Here is a 23,195-nt window from a genome sequence, read left to right as displayed (position 1 = left end):
TAAAATGAAAAAAGAGAACCGCCACATTTATACACAATTTTATTTGCGTAAATGTTAAATGGTATTAAGACTATTTTATATGGAAACATATTGTTTTTTCCTTAATTTGCAAGCCCTATTTTTATCTCATCATACTAGAGCCATGGCAACTTCTTGTGAGAAAACACTCGAATTAACAGGTACCCGCAACTACAAGGTGCGTAAGTGAAAATATGAAAAAAATACTGCAGCAGTAATGTGTATGTTTACTTAAACGATCGAATAAACCGAGAAGGAATAAAAGAGCGATCGTTGCAACTCCATAAACCCGTACAAAACTGAGGCTTTAGAGCTTATTGGCTGTTGTTCATATAGAACAGTTATAGCCCCACGTGAGAGGCGCTTGTTAGTTAACTTGTCTAGGCACTTGTTGTTTTGGCCTTGGTAGCGCTTAGAGCAGGAAAATGAATGAAAGGAATTATTTCCCTAGTTGAAACGCAAATACACCGTAATATATAGTGCAATTGAACAGTAAGCTAATCATAACCCTTGCTTTTAATGGAAGGGATGTATCTATGGAAAACACTAGCGAAAGTTGATACGAATAGGAAGATGACAAAGAAGCAATTGAGGTATGTTTGACGGAGGCCCTTCCATCCATCAAAGATCTGTATCCTCCCTTGAATATCGACTTTTGTGCGCTTCTTTCCGCGAGATGTGGCCATTCATTTTGATCGCATGTGCAGTGGTGATTGGTCTGCCTGCCATCGTCATCGCTTGCATGTGCTGTTGCCAGATTACTTGTTGTATTTGCTGCTGAGATGAACTCTGAGATGAGTCTTTAAGCCACGAGCCTTTGTCTTTTAGTAAGATTTTATAGCATTGGTTGTATTTTATACAGCAGGAACGAAAGGGAGTTGAACAGTCTTTAATGACTTCGCGCCTGTCATGTCTACGAATAATAGCGGAGCAAAGTTTTTGTTGAAAGGTTTCTTCTGCCAACAAAAAGCAAACTTGTTTTTTATTGCACAAGGAATACAAGTTAAACACTCAATTACTTCAATTTGTCTAAGCACTGCTTTAGATTTTTCTTTGCCGTCTTGTCGGTCACGAGATTTCTTAATATAAACGATTTTAGAAAAGTGGTTTTGTAGTAATGTTGCGTTCACATCTGTTTTTGTATCACTACGGTTTGAGGTTTTTCCAAAAGGACGGCAGACATCTTAGATGTCAAATAACCACCCGCTTGTAGGGTCAACAGAACAGGTGACCATGACGACTAAGAATAGCAGCTATTCGAAACTTGAACGTGCCACACCCAAAACCCAAAATAAGAATGAGAGCGGAGTAAAAGATAAACGAAGCGGCTAATGCAGTTAGCTGATTTCACTAGTTTGTTGTATACAAGCTACAGCTCAGCAAATTCAACAAGCGCTGACCAAAAATGGATGTAAGCTGGATTATTTCGGCGGCTTTTTTTATGCTATTTACCCTGTCTTCGGCAAATCCACTCGCTAAATCTAAAAAGATCAAGAAAGAGGAAAATTCGGAAAATCAGGAGGAGAGTAAGCAAACAAGTAATTCTACTCAGAATGGTAACTTTCAAATTCTGGACGTTGAAACATTTCAGCATCACAACTATGAAAAATTGACATGGTTTTTGAAATACTTCTCGCTGAAGTACCCAGATATTACAAGACTTTATTCGATCGGCTACAGCGTTCAGAACAGAAAACTGTGGGCCATGGAGATCTCCGATAATCCTGGTCAACACGAGCCGGGGGAACCCGAGTTCAAGTACATCGCGAACATCCACGGAAATGAAGTAGTGGGACGCGAGCTCCTGTTACAGCTCATTCGATACTTGTGCGAGAACTACGAGAGTCATGAGAAGGTGAGGACATTAGTGGATACCACTCGTATTCATATTCTGCCGAGTATAAACCCTGATGGCTACGAGCTTGCGTCAGTGAAAGGAAAAACGCACAAGTTCATTGGTCGAAGAAACGCGTACGGAGTTGATTTAAACAGGAATTTCCCTGATCAGTTCTTCCCGAGCAGTAATGGCCCGCCACAACCCGAGACGCGCGCAGTCATGAATTGGATTCGAGACTACCCGTTTGTCCTCTCAGCGAGTCTTCACTCCGGTGCACTCGTTGCACTCTATCCGTACGATGACTCGCCTTCGGGTCAAAGTTTGTACAGCGCGACTCCAGACGACGACGTCTTCCGACACGTCGCCAAGACTTACTCCGAATTACACCCCGTCATGCACCTGGCGAACCCTAAATGGAACTGTAGTAACGTGAAGGAGGAGCACTTCATTGATGGGATCACTAATGGCGCTAGCTGGTTCAGCATCTCAGGTGGCATGCAGGATTATAATTACGTACACTCCAATGACTTTGAGGTGACAGTGGAGGTTGGATGTGAGCGTTTCCCTAAAGAGGACCAGCTTGAGAAATACTGGAAAGACAACAAAAAGCCCCTCCTGGAACTCATCAATCAGGTAAAAGAAGTGGAAGTGAGGGTAGGGGGTTCAAACCCTTTTCTTGGGCTGCCAAGGGAAAGTATTCTGGGTAAAATATGCCATACAGAAATTTTGTTTTGTGTGCATAACCCTATTTTATATTTATTGCTGTGTTATATAACAAAACTCCCAGAGGGTTGAGGAGTTGTATTTACTGTAAACGGCACCTTTTATTGATGGAACTGCCTTCGGAGGTAGTCGGTTTCGAATAGGGTGTAATTTTTTTTTCATTCAGCGTCACGAATGTCACTATTACTGAGTGTCAATAAATGGCCTTTTAAAGTTGAAGCCGTTCTCAAATCTCTCCCCATAGGTTCACCGCGGTGTCCACGGCTTCGTAAAGAACATCCAAGGCGAGCCCTTAGCAAACGCATCCATCAAGGTATCTGATCGACGTCATGACGTCACTTCCGCCAAAGATGGCGACTACTGGAGGCTGCTTGTGCCAGGCTCATATGAGGTGACGGCGAGTGCGACTGGGTACGAGCCACAGACCAAGCTTGTTGAGCTCAGGGGGGAGGAGGTGGAGAAGGAAGTGAACTTCACTCTTAGACACAGTAACGAGCTGGAGTCTAAATTCACAGGCGGAGACAATGATTTTATTACCAGGATCTTGGTGAGTGATCAAAACATAACGGCAGTCAGATAGACCAAGACAAATTAACATATGGCGTAGCTATAAGGGGGTAGTCTGTGGAGATCGTTCGGCGATCCCGATCGAGCGACTTTTAAAAGAGATGTCGAACAACCTTTCGTGGGACAATGGGAAGCTTAGCTGACTATCGATGATTTAGGCATTGCGAGAAATGGGATCCAAGATCCACGGAGGCAGATCATCTAGAAGAGAGAGGGAGTGGGGGGTGGGGGGGGGGGGGGGGGAGTGCAAAAAGCACATAAGGCGGGGAGTCAATTTGTGGATTTGAGCTTCCATTTTTTTTCTAAGATCTTAGTCCAAAGAAGTGGACTTCGCACCCTGTTCCCCGCTGGATCCGTTCCTGGAGCGACGATTACACTGAATGCTATAGTTTCTCGATCTCATCTTAGCTCACATGACCTACTGTGCCTAACACTGTCTATTCCTTGTAGTCCGGTGGCGATTACCCTCCCATTGATATGTCACCCGACCCAAGGGAGCAAATCACGCGCGGGAGCTTCGGTGATAGGAACGATGGGGGCGTGGCTGCACCTGTGCCAGGCATGCTACAAGCGGGTCAGAGGTAATAAAGTACATTCCACGATGAGATGAGATTATTGTTTGGAATACTCGTCAATTCTCACCCCTTAAATTTGTGACAAAAGGGTGTTACTCGACCATCTTTGCGTCAAGCAACCATCGTAAAGTCATGTTAGTGCGCAAAGGAAGATCTCACAGTAGCTTTAGGCATGGACTGATTTACCATTTTTTCTTAGTGGCTATTTATCCCCCGCCCCCTGTGGTTATCTCTTCTCTCATCACTTTATCGTCATATCACTGTATTGTATGGCTTTGTTATCTTGATTGACCATGGACTTGTCTCGGTTGTATACGCCAACGTGAGTAGTTATTTAATGATCTTTATGACAGGTCTCAGATTCTCGGGCTGCAACTCGCGAATGGAACACTTGATCAGCTCTTCGCGGGCGACCGACCGTTAACAGCATATGCCGGGTCAAACCAGAGTTCCCTCGGTCAACCTGGCAACCTAACGAAGTCCGCTGCGCCCGCACAAGTCAATCTGGCGCCGAACAACACATCCTCACCGGTGTCCCCACAGCAAACGGGTTCATCTCAGACGGACACAAGCGAGAAGAGCGCCGCAGCGAAAACACAAGACAGCCTAGTAAAACCAGGCTTGAAGAAACCCTCCCTTCAAGACGGGCCCTCTGTGGACAAGCGATTTGCCCATATGATCGGTACTAAAGTCGCATGTCACGTGGCCAAGCAGAAAAATCCTAAGACAGGTATCCTGAAGTGGGTTGGTAACCTGCCAAATCTTCCTAAAGGCAAAGACTTTTTGATCGCGGGCGTCGAGCTCTCTACCGATGATAGACTGGGCACGAATGGCACGTATCGCGGGGTTCGCTATTTTGTGACGACACCCAAACGAGGCTATTTCTTCAGGTTACGTCAGTGCAAACTTTTAAAAAATTAGAATGGCAGCCATTTAAATTCGAATTATCTAGATTTTTTAAAGGAACATTTCAAGGAATACTTCTGGATATTTGATGCCCGACCTACACAATGACTTTTTCTTCTTAGTAGAGGGTGCAAACACTTGTTCAAGGGCTTTCACAAACATAGATCATGTAAGCCTTCAAACAATCCCAGGAATCATCTTTTTATAACAGTAATCATTTTTTCTTTGTATTGCCTAGTGCACACTTGTGACATAACGACATAGGCGCGCTCGTTCTTTTAAGCCCGACATAACGACCTGGACATAATGACATAAAAGTTTTAAATGTTTGTTTCTCTTATGTCATTATGTTCATGTCGTTGGGCTTATGTCAAATGTCGAACCATTCAAACTTGAACATATGACATAAGGGTGCACGCGCCTATGTCATTATGTCGTTATGCCACTAGTGTGCACCAGGCATATTTGCAAAGTTCTAAATGAGCGTGGTGTAAAATAAACTCTTGCGCATAATATGACCAGCGTACTTTATTTTACACAATAATTATTTTACCTATTTATATCAATCTTCCTAGCTCTCTTTCTGTACAAGCTAGGGGGTTATTGTATTTTGTATGTACAACTATAACTCTATGGTTTTAAATCGAAACGGCTTGACGTTCACACTGAAGCATTCACCAAAATATATCATTGACAACAGTTTTGTCTTCAATCTGCCCTGTAAAGGACAGTAGGAATTATTTCTTATATCTCTTGAAAATATTGTTCTTAACTGTGATCTATGTTTCTATGATGAAGGAACAGAGCTTAAGCGTTAGAAAAAAGCAAAAAAAAACATTCCTGTCAATTCAGCATTTTTTGCATCTTGGAATTAAACAACTACTTTTGATAACATAGCCGTATATTTTCGGGTAGCTTTATCTCATGCTATTCTTAATAACTACACAGTAGCCGTTATTTATAAAAGAAACACCCGTCTTACTCCAACACTCGTTTTAAAAACGACACTAAGGTTCTAGGCTTCCCTCGTATGGCAGAGTTCCTAATCACGTCATATATTTTTTTGAGTAATGGGGAATAAGAGTGAAAACAAATGTTCCATAGTTTTTGATTCACCGTCCGTGGAGGTTATCGGCCTATGTGGCAATTTTGTCCTTGTCCTGTTAGCGAGTAGGCCTCGTTCCAAACCTCAAGCGCCTTGTTACTTGATCAAGCGCTGAAGCGTCAATTGGTATGGCGCAGGTATCCCGAAAACACCACAGCGATTGAGACGTACCACAGGTATCCCATCACAGGGTATGTCGTCATACCACATATAACCCCTCCTTATACGGGGATACAGTAGCGCCACGTGCATAAGTACACAGGTATGCTGAGCATTAGCTTGATGGCACATGTATTGTGAACTCCGTAGGTATATCGTCATACCAAAGGTATACCATCATGTCGCAAGCATGTGTCTGTTTTGCGTTGTTGGGGAACCACGTGGGGCCCCATGTCTTTGAGTCCTAGGGCATTATAGTAAATGTCCCTCTTTTTATGTCACGTAACTGTAAGCTTGTGATGGAAGTGACACCGATCATGTCACGTAACTGTAATCTTGTGCCGGAAGTGACACCGATCATGTCACGTAACTGTAAGCTTGTGCAGGAAGTGACACGGATCGCTTTCGCTCCTTCTCGATTAGGTCGTCATACTCGTCAACTTTGTTCTCGACGTGTCCAACAATTCCTCTCACGCTGCCCCGATTAGGGCTCACAATCAATTCACCTGGAAAAGAAATTTGGCTCGATTAGGATAAGTGACAAGACATTAATCACCACTGCTGATTTTATCAGCGAATACATACATAGGCACATCAATTTTGTCCACACAAACGACGAACTGTTTAACAGGCAAAAAGAAAAACTTATTAAGTTATCGGCTAGTTTGGGTTGTATGAGTAGGGACGACCAAAAATTGGTCTCAAGGGAACATAGAATTGGTTTGAATTAAACCATCAACATTCCGCATACGACTCACCGTATTTGTCTCTATCCATATCCGATATCCTCAGCAGTCTCTTGCCTACAAGGCCTGATGGCGTACTGGGCGTGTCTGAGCTCAGCGACTCGGAAGAAGTGGACGCCCCTAAACTTATCAGACTATCCGTACTAAACCTGTTATCCTTACATAGCGAGCTGGCAGACTTAGTCCGCCTGAGAAAACTCGGCGATTCAGGAGGCCTATAGACCGCAGGCTGATGAGAAGTAGTACGTGTTAGCGTGTTCTTAGTATAAGGTGCGGCAGGAACTCGATCGTCCATACTTAGAGCGCCTACGGAATTCCCGCTTTTAAACCGCGTAACTTGTAACCTGGGTGTTGACGTAACGGAATTTACTGTACCACGTGACCCGCTCGGCTCACGTGACCTGAATGAGGTGTTAAAGCTCCCGGATATAGAGCCCTGCCTGCTGATATCTTGGTTAATGCTGTAGTGGCTGCCGTTGTCCGCTGCCTCGATATAAACCGTCACGTCGGCCGCCATGTTGGGCTCTTCACCTAGGCTGCCTTCGTAATTGGGGTTCTCACTGCTCTTCTCCGGGATGGGTTCTTCCGGTCGATATACGTCCCGCATCGGCATCTGCATGATCTGAACAAAACCAAACGTAATTAACAAGGCGCACAAGACGGGGTCCTCATTTGAGTTTGTATACAAAATAGTGTTTTTTTAGTTTAAAAGTGTGTGAGACTCTGTATCTACCCGTATGATGGACAAGTTCCCCGAACAGACGGAAAAAAACCCCGGCAACTTTCTAAAATTACGCTACTTTGTGTCAGTGTAGTGTTGGCTTAAAGAGGACGTTGCCCGTACAGTGCGGTAATAGCTTGAAGGGGACGTTACCTGTGTCAGTGCAGTGATGGGTTAAAGGGGACGTTACCTGTGTCAGTGCCGTATTGGTGTAAAGAGTGCTTTACTTGGGTAAGTGCAGTGTTGCCCCGGGAAGTGCGGTAATAGTTTCAAGGGGGACGTTACCTGTGTCAGTGCAGTGATGGTTTAAAGGGGACGTTACCTGTGTCAGTGCAGTGATGGTTTAAAGGGGACGTTACCTGTGTCAGTGTATTGTATATTTAAATTGGGCGTTACCTGTGTCAGTGCAGTGATGGTTTTAAGGGGACGTTACCTGTGTCAGTGCAGTGATGGTTAAAGGGGACGTTACCTGTTTCAGTGCAGTGATGGTTAAAGGGGACGTTATCTGTGCTAGTGCAGTGATGGTTTTAAGGGGACGTTACCTGTGTCAGTGCCGTATTGGTGCGTGCACGCATGGCATCGTGCTGCGCCTTGCTGGCAGACGAGAGTCTTCGCCTATCGTACGAGTCAGTGTACACGTGCTTCTTCTGTAAACTCTTGAGGTTACACGTGACTAGCGCCCACCAGCACTCTCGAACATTCCGTTGCGTCACGCAATAAAACATAAAGATGGAGAATCCCTGAAGACAGTTACACACGGCGAACAGATAAGTGAACGCCAGACGGAGGGTACTGATAGCGAAGAATCCGAACATCCAAGTCAGCCCAACCAGTATGAGGATCCCCAAGGCCCGACGTAGCTGAATCATGCCCTCGTGCCCGCGATCCTTGTCAGCGGAGCTCGGCAAGGGCCGCGTGCTCAGTTTGTACATGATGATGGTGAAAATGACGGTATTGACCAACACGATGGTGACCACGGGCGCTAGGAACGCCACGAAGAACGGCAAGTCCTTCAGTCGACAGCTGTACAGGAATCAGAGACAACAGTGTCAGGGCTATGACACGTCATGCCTAAGCGTTATACCATCTCAAATGGAATAGCAATGCCTTGTGATGTCATACAGTATCTCACTTTGTCACGCTAGATATAACAAGCGGCGCCATGTCTCACCGCCTTGCCATACCATCGTCACGTTGTCTCGTCACGCAATAGTAACATTATTGTGAGGACTTAGTTGTCACGCAATAGTCACGTTATTGTGAGGAACTTATAGTCACGCAATAGTCACGTTATTGTGAGGAACTTACTAGTGTTCACCGCCATAACTCTCTTTATCCACGGCGATGGTTGCCACGACAACAGCTGCCGGAAGACCTGAGAGCAAAGTTGGTCTAGCTTTAGTACTCGCGTCAAAACAAGTTAATGATAATACTCATCGGGAACATAGCATCCTGAATGGTGTAGCCCGAGTGTCAGGCCCTTATATCGTTCCCTATGAAGTATAAACCGGGAAGCGATAAAAAGAGGGCCTGATACAAATACTGTAAAATTTTCATGTTCGGTGGGATTGGCTAGATAACAATGCTTATAAAAAAGCGTGCTCTGATTGGCCCTTATCAGCATGTTCAAATGTCTTGCCCAGGCCGGTCATTGCGGGTGATTGTTCAGTTTGAAATATGGATGCCGTTAAAGCTGATTAGTAGTAGTTATCAAATTCTTAATATACCAGGAACCAGGCGCCGAATATTCAAAAGAAATTTTTCTGTGAGAGCGAAGAATTCTTGGGATTTTTTGCGGTACTTTCCGCGAGTTGATCGAGTGAGCTTATCAATGAAATTTGTGTTCAAGCAGAGGTTTGTCTATGTAGACGGAAAACCCTATTTAGTAAATTGGTGATGTGAATATCCTGTAGTAATTTGGTGATCTGATGTGTGAATCTGCAGTCATATAAATTACGTAAACTGTATATCTCATGCGCTGTGAACTATCTTTGCGCTTTCCTTATCAGTTTTTTTTAAGCATTCCAATCATTTTACAACATAATACAAGTTACCTCACCGGGGTTCGTCGAAATTAAAACCCTTGCATATAACACCACTGTAATTTTGCTTTACATAAATACTGTTTGATTTGATTTGATTTGGGCATTTGATTGCGCTACCATGCGAGTCATTTATGTGGGACAATTTGACAGCCGATGCATTTCGACAGCGACCTGAAAAGAGGCGGCAGGCATCGCGTCTAGTATTTGTGTTAAGCGTAGTTTTATTTTTCCTCTCCGACTTTTGAAAAATAAAATCGCCTGATACTCGGGCTATGAATGGCGCAGCTTAGATGAGTTGGATAACTCAATACAATAAGGCGCCTATTAAACACACAATAAACGGCCCTTTACTGAGGTTTCTTCAGGTTGTATTAACGGGTTATTCATGTATGTGACTACTCCTTAGCGTTTTGATCTCATACTGCACTTCTACTCACCCCATCCAATGGCCGCGCATTTCCACATGACATAGTCGCCGTGGTCGCGCCACACCTTGACGAAGGCGAGGTACATAAAGTACGCCTCTATCAACATCCACATGAACGCGACCAGAAGGAAGTAGTGAATAAGCACGGCAACGACCTGACACGACAGGTTAGACGAGCCCGCACGATCCACACCAGCAGTAAACACTATGAGGACACACAGCAGGGACGAGCACAGGTGGAGTAGGATCTTGGCCGCGATTTCTTTACGTAGTTTTCTGAGAGAAACGAGCAAAGAATTTTAACACAATCCTATGAATTCAGATTTTTTTTTAAAAAGGAAAAAAAATCCTTACCAATTCTAGTCAACAAGACTTATAATCACGATATAAAAAATGCCATTTAATAATTCATTATAGCTAGGATGCTAGACTATGATGGCGCAAATACAACGTGGTCGGGTTGAGCATTAAATGCGCACTACGCAAGTTCGCCAAATGTAAAATTGTAGTTTTTGCAGAGGGAGGAAATCGTGAATCTTCGAAACTAGAGCGAAAACCAGCAACTAATTTCAATAAGTTGGGATCCAGGATACTAGTGGCGCGTGCTACTACTAGCTATAAGTAATAGCAGCTGCGCGATACTGGCGAAAGCAAGTACTGTGCAAAGATAACAGTCTCTTGCGAGATATTTTTACTTACTGGAAAAACGCGTAGGTGAAGATGGTGAGAGCGAGTCCTAGTATTGAGAGTCCGCAGCCGACGTACGCGATCAACGAGAGAGCCAGCTCGTGCGCACCACAAGGCTTTGTCGATGGTCCATACACGTCCTGAGAGCAAAGGAAGTAGCAAATGAGGAAAAAGATCAATCAAATGGCAATGAGTTTTCACGGAAAGCTTGAGACGCTTTCATGCACTGTCGAAATGAACAGATCACGTTCTAAGAACACAACTAGGGGGCAAGTCGCAAGATAATCAATGAAAGTGCAAGACTTTGTCGACGGACCGTACTAGTTCTGAGAAACAAAGAACCCGATTAAATACGGCAGTATATAATAATATGTGGAACAATATAATGGAAATCTCTTGATTAATATTGGGAGGTCACGAATCGCGCAGCAATGCCTCCGTTACAGCGAAGACATGTTTGTCTAGAAATCTCTGGAATAGAAACCGTATCCAAGGGAATAGCAAATGATGGAAGATGGCGCCAAAGAAGAGGTGGACACTTACCACTAAGGCAGCGAAATTAGTCATGTGATCACATTGACAGACGACTGTATGATTATAGATTCCCTCTAGCTGACACCCCTCGGCGCTCCAGTCACCCATACCGCCTAGAACAGACGTAAAAACACAGTGAGACAGTGAAACAGTCACGATGCAAAGGACCGCATGGTCCAAGGGCGATAGGAAAGACGGTAAGCCAAACCCGTGAAAAAATTATATCCCATACGGTTAGCCGTATGAAATATTCCTGAGATGTAAAGCCTTTCGCTAAATCTATAAGCACAACCACTTTCCCTTCGTTCAGGGGTACTCCATAGCTTCGTGATCAATCCAAGCAAACGAATTCCGAGTTTGATTTGAGTTACTCACCATTTGCGTTAAAGTCCCACCAACGGCATTTTGTCGAGTTGTTATCTAGAATCTATAAGAATCAGAAACAAAGCGTAGAAAATACATAAATACACAGCCTTGTCCTCGCAGCCTATTGGCGCACCATATCCCGCCGTCTATTTTTATAAAAACAAAACATCTTAAAACGTTACTCGCAGCGTATGTGTAGAGTGTCCCGTGTAAGCATGTCTTTTTGCATACATTTTGTTCAATATCTCACCATATCAGGCGGCATCTTGAATGTGATAGTGACTGGTTTACTCAGACTCGCCACGTGCCGTCCCTTCAGGCTAGCCGCGATCACCGGGCTACTCTCGGTAATAATATCCCTCTCTACCCTCTCGACAGACAACGTGTCTCCGTCGAAGAACCGTCGCTCCCGACTCGTAAAGCCATCGCGACACACCTCTAGTATTCGGAAGTTCGGCTTGAACAGCTTGGAGTTCTTGTAGTACACGAAGATCACTGTCTCGTTGCTTGTGTCGTTGTTGGGGAACATGGAAGAAGGCATATCGATCTGGACCTGGGGATCCCGTGCCCCGGGAGTGGTCCCGGTGCTAGTGGTGATGTTGATCTTGTTGTCTGTAGTCGTAACTGTGGTGTGGATGCCATGAAAGGAGGATTTGATCTTTTGTGTGTGGACGGCAATGTTTGGGGTGTCTATACTGAACTTGCCGCCTTTGTCGATGTACACCTCCAGGACTTCTACAAACCTGTGTTATCGAAATAATTAGGTTAATATCCTTGGAGAAAAGACTAGCTCTAAGAATCTCGCCAAAATGCAATTTCACTTGTCAACAAAAACAAAATTAATAACAACAACGGTAACAAATTTCAAATCGCTAACCCGGAAGATATTCAGGGCCCTGTCACGCATGGCCTGGGCAACCAAACAATCGTTTTACGCGCCCATAACATGACATCATCAACGTTCGCCTCACTATCAGTAGAGAACTTGACTGTTTTTTTTTTTAGGACAGAGGCTAGCATTAGGTATTCCTTTCAAGCAACGCGCGCTGTGTACCTGGCGGAAGTGTTGTATTTTTCTTGCGTTCTGCGCAACACGTCACTATCCACGTCCATCACGTTACTTAGCGTGGTGAGCAAGCTGTTGCCTACGGTCTCTGAGCTCGTGTTGGTCAGCACAACCTTTTTAAGGATGTAAGAGGTGAGCAAAATGTCTTCCTCCTTTAGAGAGTCCTTTTTTGCAGTGATGTTTTTCACTTCCGCAGTCACCTTCCCGGCATTCACATCGGTTACGGTGACCTTCGAGAGCTGCTCCAGTCGCTTGGTCGTCTCGGATTTTGGTTTCCATGCTGAGGAAAGAGAATGGCACTTTATATAGACTTTATTCATTTGTCCACGTACAGTTCGCATGTCATTACGATCTGGGAAATTTTCAGGCCTTCACAAAAAGATTCGACTCCCTCCCACAAAACCTGTCTACGCTATAGTTTATAGATCGCAAATTGAACCCCAGAAGAGGGCTCAGATGCGTCAGCTATTCAGGAAGGTCTAATGCACGGAGACCAAAGCACAAAAAATAACATAGTTCCTATAACAACTCACCATGGACACCATCAAAAAGTGTACTTTGGCTGTATGGCCCAGGTCCTTTGCGGGTATGGGCACGTACGGAGACCTTGTACTTCCCCTTGGGGTCAAGTCCGTTGATCTCTTTCTGTAGCTGCTGTGTGAGTGATGTCTTGAGCACGGCCGAGCCCTTCAGGGCGTACTGAACCTCGTATTTCACGATCCGGCCGTTACGATGCTCGAGGTCTGGGACGGACCATGAGACCCGGATTGACCCTTGCTTCAGTGGCTCTATGATGACGTCACGGGGAGGACCGCTAGGGACTGGGGATAAAAGGAAAGAAAGTTACTACATGTGTATTTGCTTGGTGCCTTTTTTTCACTCTACAAACACTCTTCGGAAATGATGAATATGAAAATTCATTGTTAACTGGATAACGTGAAGGATACTGGGGAATAACAATTATTAAAATAAGAAATAAGTTGACTAGGTATTCAAATCAAAAGAACTCGTGAAGAAAATTCTAAAAAAAGCTTTATTTGGTCGGGAAGTTGTCGTTGGTAGGCGGTTAGGTAAGGCGGTTGCTGTGTTCACTGACGCAATAACTCACCATCCTCGTCAGTCGTGAACACTATAGGTTCGCTATACGGCCCCGTGTCGTCATTTCGGTAAAACGGTGCCACCTCGCTGATATACGTCGTATAAGGGACCAGCTCGTCAAGCACCATCGTGAAAATGTCCCTTCCCAAAGAGACTCGTGCTGGTGCACGCATGCGCTCTACTCTAGTCCAGCCGTTGGTCGTTTGCTCGATGGCGCGGAAGCGAATGAAATATTTCATGGTTTCTGTTGCTGACTGGTCAATAATATCGATAAGAACTGATCGCGATTTGATGTTGGAGATCTTGATCATTGGGCGTGGGGCTGCAAAAGAAACGAAAAATAGTTACTCTAACAGACGGCTAAGTTTACAATGAAAATATTATTTCATCGGAGCTCTTATCTAGTTGCCTGTCTGAATAATGAAATTTGAAATGGAAGCTAAAACATTGAAGCGGGGAGAGACGTTATCCGAGATCGAGTTTTAGGTATTTCACTCTACTTTGAAGTTTTTACAACAAACATGTATTATTCTGAAAGAATTGATAACATCAATGTTATCGAGTTCCAAAAAATAAGCGATTTAAGACACATGTATCACAAAGAAGAAAAGGATGAAGCAAGTTTTTATTTAATATGACACAACGTTATTAGAATAAACAACTTTGTAAGCACGGTGACTAAAAATAACTGCATTTGTTATTGTAACTCAATAATGTACCGTCTTTTTTTTCTACAAATCGCTATACAATGCGACCTCGGAAATGACCTAGTACTCACTTTGCGCGCGATAACAAACGAAAACCGCAGTTGACGTCAAAATAAAATAGAACCGGAAGCACGAGCATTTGGGTGGATATGTGATGATCTGACGCTATATGTATCATTTTTCACGCGTGACAGATACGTGACGGTTTCTGCCGGCCTAGACGTCACGTAATACCTTAAAGGCCACTTTCCGTGGAACACTTTCGAATGCTTTGTCGGAGTGATGTTATTGCAATAAGGGCTTGGAATGAGATAGAGACGGTTCTAGGGCAGCACCGCCATGGAAATGAGAAGCACAGCTTGCAGAAGAAATACAAGGATCCCTGACAAAGGTATTCAAAATTATACCTTATATACAGCTTGTTTCACGCTTAGATACTGGACAAAGATAATAACAAAACGCTGCTGGTACCCAAAGAAGCGTAGAAAATTGAACAATCTACACTTATCGAGTAGCATGGTTAAAATGTCTTTGTCACGAGTTTTTTTTTTTTTCATGCCCAAAGAGAAAAAAAAAATACTGGAAAATATTAAAAAAATAAACAGACAGATTTAACCGTGACGTTACTATTTTTTCTGGATATATCTTTACTATCGGAGGGGTCATAAAAAAGTATTTTCCCTTGCAGTTAGAGGCAGAAGATTGAGTATTTTCCTAAGAATGCTTGCCCTCCAGTGTGGACTCCTCGACATTCGAGATGCCAGATTTATTTCACTTCAGTCATTAACTTTAGATGTTTCGTATTTTAAGTATAGTACTCCTGTTGGTACTTGGTACCCCGACATGCCACCTGAAAAGTAATCATAAATCTCTTTCTTACTAACTAAAACTCACCAATCACGAACACGTGCACATTTCGAGACGTATTTATCGCCACATCCGGGTACCCAGCCGTGCACGAAATCACTGAACCACTGTCCCGGTATTTGATATTTCGCAGGCTCAAGTGACTCAGTGTCGTCCCGTTGCCGAAGTTCTGCGTATTGACCGTAACGTCTGGGAGGACTGGGGCTAGTTGCGAGCTCGAGGATAGATAGGGAGCAGCCAATGGGATGCCGTTCTTAAGCCACGTGGACATAGCGCCCTGCTGACCGCTGACCTGACAGGTGAGATTGAGGTCGCTGGTTCGGTTCACTTTAAAAGTGGCGCCGGGAGGAGAGACGTCTGGTACGCTTCCTGGAAATTAATCGAAATTAATTAACAACTCGAGCTACTGGTGGACAAATTGGCTACTGGAAAATAGTTGAAGTTAATAAGTATAGCCAGTAACACAAGCGTTATCACATGACTTTTGGAATATTCAAAATGCTTAAAATAAATCATCACGTCACTAAAAGTACAATACTTTGCCGCATCAAATCCAATATGAACCAAAGTAACGTAAGTGGAAATTTGGATAATTCGCAGAAGTTGGTGTGGTTTGTAAGACTGTAGGACTCATAGCTTGTTGCGCATTTCTCGCTTTATCCTCACTCATTCATATTCGCTCAAACAATATATCGAGTTGTTAAAGGGTCCATCTTACGGTATCCGTGGTGCATTGCTCTCAAAGGAATGAAAAACATTTACCAAATAATATACATATTCCTGCTCAATAACAGCCTAATTTTAAAGAAGTTAAAAAAGGTCATAAAAGTGCGTTTAGAAAAGCTTTGATTTTCGCAATGCACGCTAAGGAGGGTGAACGGGCCCCTTTAAATAGTCGAAACATGAACACTTTCTGATGTCTTTGCTGCTTTAATCAATATATAACAGACACTAGACTAGACACATTTCTGGTCCTTAGGTCGTGATTGTACCTCTCGTTGGCAGGCACTCGTAGATCTCAATGCGCATGCACACATAACCGAACGAATTCCACTGGATCGGATTGAGCCGTATGAAGCGTGCAAAGATACGCGTGAACGTGTTAAGACGGATCGTGTCGTTATCCCAGTTCGCCAGGAAAATCTGTTGAAACAACAACATTCAAATCACAATTATCTGTAGGGTCATTCTCGGAGAGGCAAGAGATTCAAGACTCTTCGGGGTAAATGAAATTTAATAGAACATACTGTTTATTATAGATTGGAATGCGGTAATCTTGAAAAACGTTTGAAAAGCTAAAGGACGCCTGCAAATGCCCACAGGACCCCCATTATCTAGAAAACGGATCATTACTCATGCTAACATAATATCGAGGATATACAGCAAACATTGAGAATATTGTCCTGGAAACAAGAGGAGGAATGTAGCAATGCAGATGCTTGCCCTTTGTGAGTATCGTGTAAGTTGCTGACCTTGCTACCGCCGTCTCGTACGTAAGGTTTCCATTCCTGGCCGTCTATACTGTAGTTCATCCGGTACTGCTTGACGAAGTTGTCCCGCATGTAGCCCTGAGTAGCGATAGCAGACACGGCCCTCACGTGGCCAAGATCAACCTAAGGAAGAGGAAATGGTGGTGATTGGTCTACAGGACTCACGTGACCAAGATTAACCAAAGGATAAAGAAATGATTCTGATTGGTACACGAGCACGAGTATATGACGAAGGTCATCCTAAAATAGAAGACAATGATGATTTGTAAACAATGATATTACGATCCGGGTAAATACAGGCCGAAAATTCAAAGAGTATTATTTTAAGGGTGTACATCACGAACTACGATTATATGCCTAGTCACGTGCTTAGTCACGTGCTTAATCGCGTGCTGCCCTGAGCTGACCTGTATGTACTGATGCTTGTCTAGATTATCAGTGCACCATCCCCCCCATCGGAACGTGCCGTTGAGAAAGCCAGCCTCGTTCTTGAGCCTTGCGTTGGAAGCCTCGTGGTTGTTCCAGTGTGACGAGGCGGTCACGTGATCATCCGGGATTACACGATTTTCCATACCAACAGGCGTTTCACAATCTTATAAACAAAAACAAACACGTTAGAGTATGTCTTTCATACAATCACTGTATCTTCAAGCATATAGGGAAGGGATGTGGTACACGTGAAGGGGCCCCGGACTCATGACGACCGCCGCTTGCCCGTCGCCACTGCTTGTGTCAGGGTACCTTCGATCTGTTCACAGCCGTACAGTTTCATGCGCAGACACTTCTTACCTTCGATTGGTTCACAGCCGTACAGTTTCATGCGCAGACACTTCTTACCTTCGATCGGTTCACAGCCGTATAGTTCCATGCGCAGACACTTCTTACCTTCGATCGGTTCACAGCTGTACAGTTCCATGCGCAGACACTTCTTACCTTCGATAGGTTCACAGCCGTTCCATGCGCAGACACTTCTTACCTTCGATCGGTTCACAGCCGTACAGTTCCATGCGCAGACACTTCTTACCTTCGATCGGTTCACAGCCGTACAGTTCCATGCGCAGACACTTCTTACCTTCGATCGGTTCACAGCCGTATAGTTCCATGCGCAGACACTTCTTACCTTCGATCGGTTCACAGCCGTACAGTTCCATGCGCAGACACTTCTTACCTTCGATCGGTTCACAGCCGTATAGTTCCATGCGCAGACACTTCTTGGAGGACCATCGCTTGATGTGAAGCCTGATGGAGCGCGCGGTCAAAGGCCTCGAGAACTTGACGGACTTCGGGATGTTACTGTTCCTATTGCCAGGGAATACCTGGATAGGAAACAAACGTGCGTTAGTTTGGAGATGCATGTTATTATGTTACGCTAATTACCGTTTGCATTTGAAAATACAACGATCCACTTAGGGGAATAGCTCAAAGTAAGCACCCAAGATTGAAAGCCAATTTCATTTTAACTCCTATAACAGTTTTCTTCTAATAAATCCCTCTTATACCAGCCCTGGTCGCCACTGGCCCTGGTCACTACCTACTTTTTTTAACCTAATCTCATCCTTCTTAGAAGAACTTACTTTGTGACTCCGTTCTCTTTGACTTTATACAACATGATCATATCATAGCTGTATAAACTTCCCTACCCCCAACCCCTTAGAAGCTAATCTATTCTTACCTTGCTGGCCCCTTTCTCTTTGACGTCATACCACGTGAATGTATCATAGCTGTACTCAATTGTGTATTCCATGGCGTACGCCGCGAAGTGCCCGGCCACACCCTGTGTCGCGAGCCCCGAGATGGTATGGACTCTTAGCAGGTCCACCTGGAGGTAGGGGTCCCTATCACTGTCTTCAGCACACCATCCGCCTAATGATCTCTTCTCTGTCGAACTGGAGGACGGAAAAATATGGTGAGATGTGTAATATAGTAGACTGGAGTTTTCACAAGTAACTTTTTCAAAACGGACAGGAAAGGACCATTTTAAAGTGAAGTAAAAAAAAACCTCCTAAAATAACCTTCTATTTTTTGGTATTTTTTATTATATGATTAGAACTGTCTATAACAGTTCAGTCACATGATTTGAGATATAACAAGAGATCCCCCACATGGCGTTGTTTGTCTTGGCAAGTGGCACAGGGGGAGTCAAGGGGCACAGGGGAGTCAAGGGGCACAGGGGGGTCAAGGGGCACAGGGGGAGTCAAGGGGCACAGGGGGAGTCAAGGGGCACAGGGGGAGTCAAGGGGCACAGGGGGAGTCAAGGGGCACAGGGGGAGTCAACGGGCACAGGGGGAGTCAAGGGGCACAGGGGGAGTCAAGGACAGGAAGTCATAAACTAGGTTTGGTTTGGTCTGAGTCCTTTAGATGGATTTTTACATTTATAAGAGTTCACGAGAGAGAATGAAAACAAAGTTTATCCTGGCTAACAAAGCCTCTATCTTCGCTTGTTTATTGTTGCGTTTCTGACGAAGGAGTGAATAAACAAGCAAAGATATGGCTCTTGTACCCAGGGTAGAGTTTGACTGAATGAAAACATGGGAATTTGAAAAGGTGTCAGTAGGTATCTGCTCTAAAAGAATATCCACTTTCCTCACCTTTGCTCGTCCAGTCGTGCAAGTGCGGCTCTGAGTAAATCTGAGTCCTCTGAAGAAGCTGTAATCTGTTCATCCTTTATTGCGACCTGGCCTGGCCTCGACTTCATGCCAAGAGGCTTATCGCATTCTGTAAAAGAAATGAAACTTATGTGAACTTCCTTGCATGGTACAACGTTATTGTTGCAACATAAAAACACAACATGATTGAATTCGTTTTTTTTCTTAAAAATATTCAAGGTCGATTCCCGATAAGTCGACTAGGGATCTGGCCTCTATAACTCTTGAGTTATTTATTGTTGTCCTGAACTCGTATTCCCTCGTCTTTTTAGTGACTATATGATCCCCTTTAGTGTTTTGACCGCCTTTGTGCGTCCTGATCGCGTCAATACCGCGATCAGGAATTTCTTTTTTCATAAAATCATTCTAAACATTTTGGCTTCCAGATATTAAAAACATCCTAAAATTATCAAACTGATTCAGATTCCTATGCTAAAACAAGTTCTCGAATGTTTTTACAACATTAGCAGTAAGCAAACAACTCGACATTTTGACATGTTTTCTTCTAGTCATGTTAGACTAAGATTAGCCCATAGGTAGCCAATGACGAATTTGGTATTTTGACGGGACGCGTGGGGGGCGAAACTGGGGGCGATGTAAATATAGCTATGATTCAAAGGAAGCAGGCGGGAACGGTTTGAATACAACCAAATCCTGGATCTCTTAGATGGTCGCACGATCGATCTACAAACAACCTGCGGTAACAATTATTTCTTTGCACTACACGTAGTTTACAGTGTTCACCAACTCCCGTTTACTAGAAAATTAAGGTAGCGATTACAAGTATGATTTATAGTTAACTACGACCAACGACTACGCAAATTCAACCGCAAACAATGACTTTTTGTGAGTTGACAAGTAACATAGGAAATAAGGGGGTTTGGATATTTGAGGTTTTAAATTCTCTGACAATAGGACGGTAAACACTCGAAACAAGACTGTAATCGTATAATCCATGCCGGTCCTACCTTCCACGACTAGAATATAGTAGACATTAGGTATGTATAGGGCACAGTCTGCAAATGCAGCGCGACTAATGCACAAAGTGCGCGCGAAAACTGAACACAGGAAAGCTACGAAATTTGTAAACGGCCCTTTACCTTTAGAGAGTAAAGAAAATACTAACAAAAATGGAAGTAAATTAGATGTGTTTATTTTTCATACTTTTTCTTATTCCTTTCTTTAAGGTGGAAACCTAATATCCACAAGCAAAACAATACACACATTGAAGGTCAGATGGAGCTGCCCTTTGAATTGAGTTATTGAAAGGAGTAATTGTAGCTATTACGAAAAGTTTTCTCTAGACATGGAGGTCTTCTTAACCTGGTGGTGGGCACCGTGTTCCAGACCGTACCAGCACCAAGGGATGGCGGTGTACTATCAATAGACTCCAAATTGTCTAGTGGTTTTTGAGAGGGAAAAACGGGAGTATTCATTTCTGTTCCGGATAACTAATTCTTCCGTCTGAATTCCCTTGCTCTTATCGTAGAGTTTAGACATGCTAGATTGAGCTGAAGCTAAACTTATAAAGAAAAACACATGTATTGGCTTGGTGGCGCGAGTGGTAGCTGTCATCTACCGTACCCAGCTCCTAAATAGTACCGCTTATCAGATTATAACAATAATCGAGTCTCAAAATCGCTTTCTATCTTTGTAGCGTTCTAAAATTCTGAAGCATGACAATAAAGAGCTCTTATCGCTTCCCGAAAAATATCGAACTGAAGATAAGGAATAAATCCAAAGCGTTCCTCTATATTTTCTCTAGCACACTTAACAGCGCTTAATTAGCACAATTGAATTTCAGTTAACTTGACTTGAAAGGAGTTTCCAAAGTAAACGTTTACTATCTATCTGGAAGGTATTATCCTGTCGAGGATAGTGTATTGTGCTCTAGATGTATACATGTCCAGCATGTACAAATATTCGTAGTGGCGAACGAAGGGAAACATCTAAATGAAGCACGTAGAATGAGAGAATTGGGATTAAAAACTATTGCACAACGGAACAAGGATTATACTCAACTGAATTACAATCAGAAGTGATCCTCCAGAACAAATAGCTAAAATGGTCGGAAAACGTTCTAAGAGTTCAACAAATAAAAGTCAACACACGTTTGCGTGAGACGTGTTATGCATTTCCCTGTCTGAATGAGTAACAGCGTTTCAGCTACCCTTGAAGAAAGGGGAGGTTGTCTAGCTATGTGGGAATTGGCCTTGTAGCCGAGTTTGCTAGTAACATTAGTTTTCACTAGAAGTATTTCAAACTTATACTAAGTACATAGCAAGCAAATTGGCATCATAGATCGGATGTCTCTAATCAAAGCTCGACATTGATTTCCCCTTTCAAAAACAGTCAGTCATGTCTAAATAGTACTTCTAAAAGTCTAAAAATATCGATTTCAGTAAAGCAAGACTAATTCTTGAGTGCGGGAAAGCCATTGATTGTTTTTGAGTTTGTTTGGAGTAAGTTGGGTTTAAGAAGGAAATGATTCACACGCAGTATCTTGGTGATAACCCGACTACCCAAACCATCCTGCAGCATTTAGGAAATAATCGTCACATACCGGTATTCGCAAATGGCACATCGATGCGAAAACTAGTTACTAAATTTTAAAAACAAAGTGATTTTTGCTCAGTAAATCTCGCAGTTCTGATTATACTCCCGGGTGGAACATTTCCGAGAGAGAAGCGCGCGCCTTGAGATAATGATAAGTAAAATAATATAGAATATCTTGAATACACAGTGTACGAAGGTAATTATTTCAGCCTTCGTAGTACTCCTCAATGGGAAAATGACCTCTAATTGAACACACTGGTAATCTAGAGAGCCTTGTCCAAAAAGTCAAGATGACAAGAAAGCTCAAAACATCACCGCGCGGCACGAGATTTTTGTTCAGAACTTTGAGAGAAATATAATCTGTATCCCAGATGCCGACACATTCAGAAGAATAATCCAAGAGAGAAATAGCCCTCGAAGGATTATACTTCCTCCTGAAATGTTATAGATGAAGCAAGTTAAGCAAAAAATTAATACTTCCCCGCGGTTGAACTCTAAGTATTTCTATCCGAATGGCAAATACCGAACCACTGGTCTGTATCCGTCGATGGAAAATACAACTTACCGGCTCGAGTCGACTTAATAACCAAACTCACCTCCATTAGCGTTCCGAAGTAGCAGAAATAATAGAATTCCAAATTGTGTAAGATACGGGATCTTCATCCTCAGTTTTGTCGAGTAAATAGTGCCCCAAATCCCTAGAATAACGTGTGATAGTTCCCCTATGTTCAAACTGTACTTGCATACAAGCGTTCAACTCTACTGTATTGTGTTACAATGAAACTTTCGCTAAGCGAACTTGATTGACGTTGCTGCGGTTTGACATTACACGGCCCCCGTTCGCGCGAAAGGCCAAACCCCTCTATTGTTCGTCTATTTGCGATATCTGACAGATTTCACGCCGATTTTATCTGGGTGACCAGTCGCTATTGAATTTTTTATTTCAGATCTTGCGGGAAATTTAGAAATTAAAAGCAAACTGAAGAAATATAGGGGAGTCGGCATAATGGAGAATTTTTGACAGATTGTTCTTCCGTCGCGGTATACTGTCCAGCTCTCCTGGCTTGTTTGAAAACTGTGAAATCATCAATCTTCCGTGACGTGAAGAATTTCAGAAAATTAAATACAACTTTTTTTTTATTTGCGCACTGAAACTTGAAAGGTCACTTCTTTCTACCCAAAGAATGGGATGTTCCGCCTCTAGATAGGAATGCACCATTCAAAGGATATCAAAATACGCAAGAGATTCCATCCTTGACCTTCGAGGCCTAGTAACAACACGTTCGAGGGATCCCGCAAAATCCCGCGGGACGGTCAGCTGACCCGGTTTGCGTCAATATGCAAAAAAAA

General features: G+C 43.4%; 2 protein-coding genes and 2 long non-coding RNA genes across 5 annotated transcripts; 3 read left to right on the top strand and 1 right to left on the bottom strand.

Annotated features, from left to right (window-relative positions):
* The first annotated feature begins 348 nt into the window (after positions 1-348).
* On the top strand, positions 349-5,141 carry LOC5519099 (carboxypeptidase D). Its single transcript, XM_001638898.3, has 4 exons — positions 349-2,488; positions 2,823-3,125; positions 3,596-3,726; positions 4,074-5,141. Exons 1-4 carry the CDS (start codon positions 1,424-1,426, stop codon positions 4,639-4,641), a joined length of 2,067 nt encoding a protein of 688 aa, XP_001638948.3. The 5' UTR covers positions 349-1,423; the 3' UTR covers positions 4,642-5,141.
* Positions 5,137-22,626, bottom strand: LOC5519041. 2 transcript variants are annotated; one of them, XM_048725834.1, is made up of 20 exons: positions 22,442-22,626; positions 19,233-19,359; positions 18,317-18,530; positions 17,813-17,960; positions 17,052-17,236; positions 16,627-16,767; positions 16,147-16,297; positions 15,182-15,523; positions 13,591-13,902; positions 13,016-13,303; positions 12,471-12,762; positions 11,667-12,159; positions 11,426-11,477; positions 11,060-11,163; positions 10,529-10,656; positions 9,840-10,105; positions 8,666-8,732; positions 7,900-8,380; positions 6,649-7,258; positions 5,137-6,396 (listed from the first exon to the last, which is right to left on the bottom strand). In XM_048725834.1, exons 1-20 carry the CDS (start codon positions 22,506-22,508, stop codon positions 6,248-6,250), a joined length of 4,617 nt encoding a protein of 1,538 aa, XP_048581791.1. In that variant the 5' UTR covers positions 22,509-22,626; the 3' UTR covers positions 5,137-6,247. The 2 variants fall into 2 exon arrangements, with proteins under 2 accessions (XP_048581791.1, XP_032219727.2); XM_032363836.2 differs by lacking the exons at positions 17,813-17,960; positions 18,317-18,530; positions 19,233-19,359; positions 22,442-22,626 and adding an exon at positions 17,621-17,804.
* On the top strand, positions 14,547-15,684 carry LOC116602985. The gene is made up of 3 exons (XR_004290416.2): positions 14,547-14,678; positions 14,976-15,144; positions 15,288-15,684. It is a non-coding gene; the product is annotated as an uncharacterized LOC116602985 (long non-coding RNA).
* LOC116602984 lies at positions 19,710-21,421 on the top strand. Its single transcript, XR_004290415.2, has 2 exons — positions 19,710-19,989; positions 20,477-21,421. It is a non-coding gene; the product is annotated as an uncharacterized LOC116602984 (long non-coding RNA).
* Positions 22,627-23,195: the final 569 nt, after the last annotated feature.

This window comes from Nematostella vectensis, chromosome 1 (genome assembly GCF_932526225.1).
Source record: "Nematostella vectensis chromosome 1, jaNemVect1.1, whole genome shotgun sequence".
Lineage (NCBI taxonomy): Eukaryota > Metazoa > Cnidaria > Anthozoa > Actiniaria > Edwardsiidae > Nematostella > Nematostella vectensis.
Note: the sequence above shows the minus strand (reverse complement) of the source record. Positions and strands in the feature narration are given on the sequence as shown.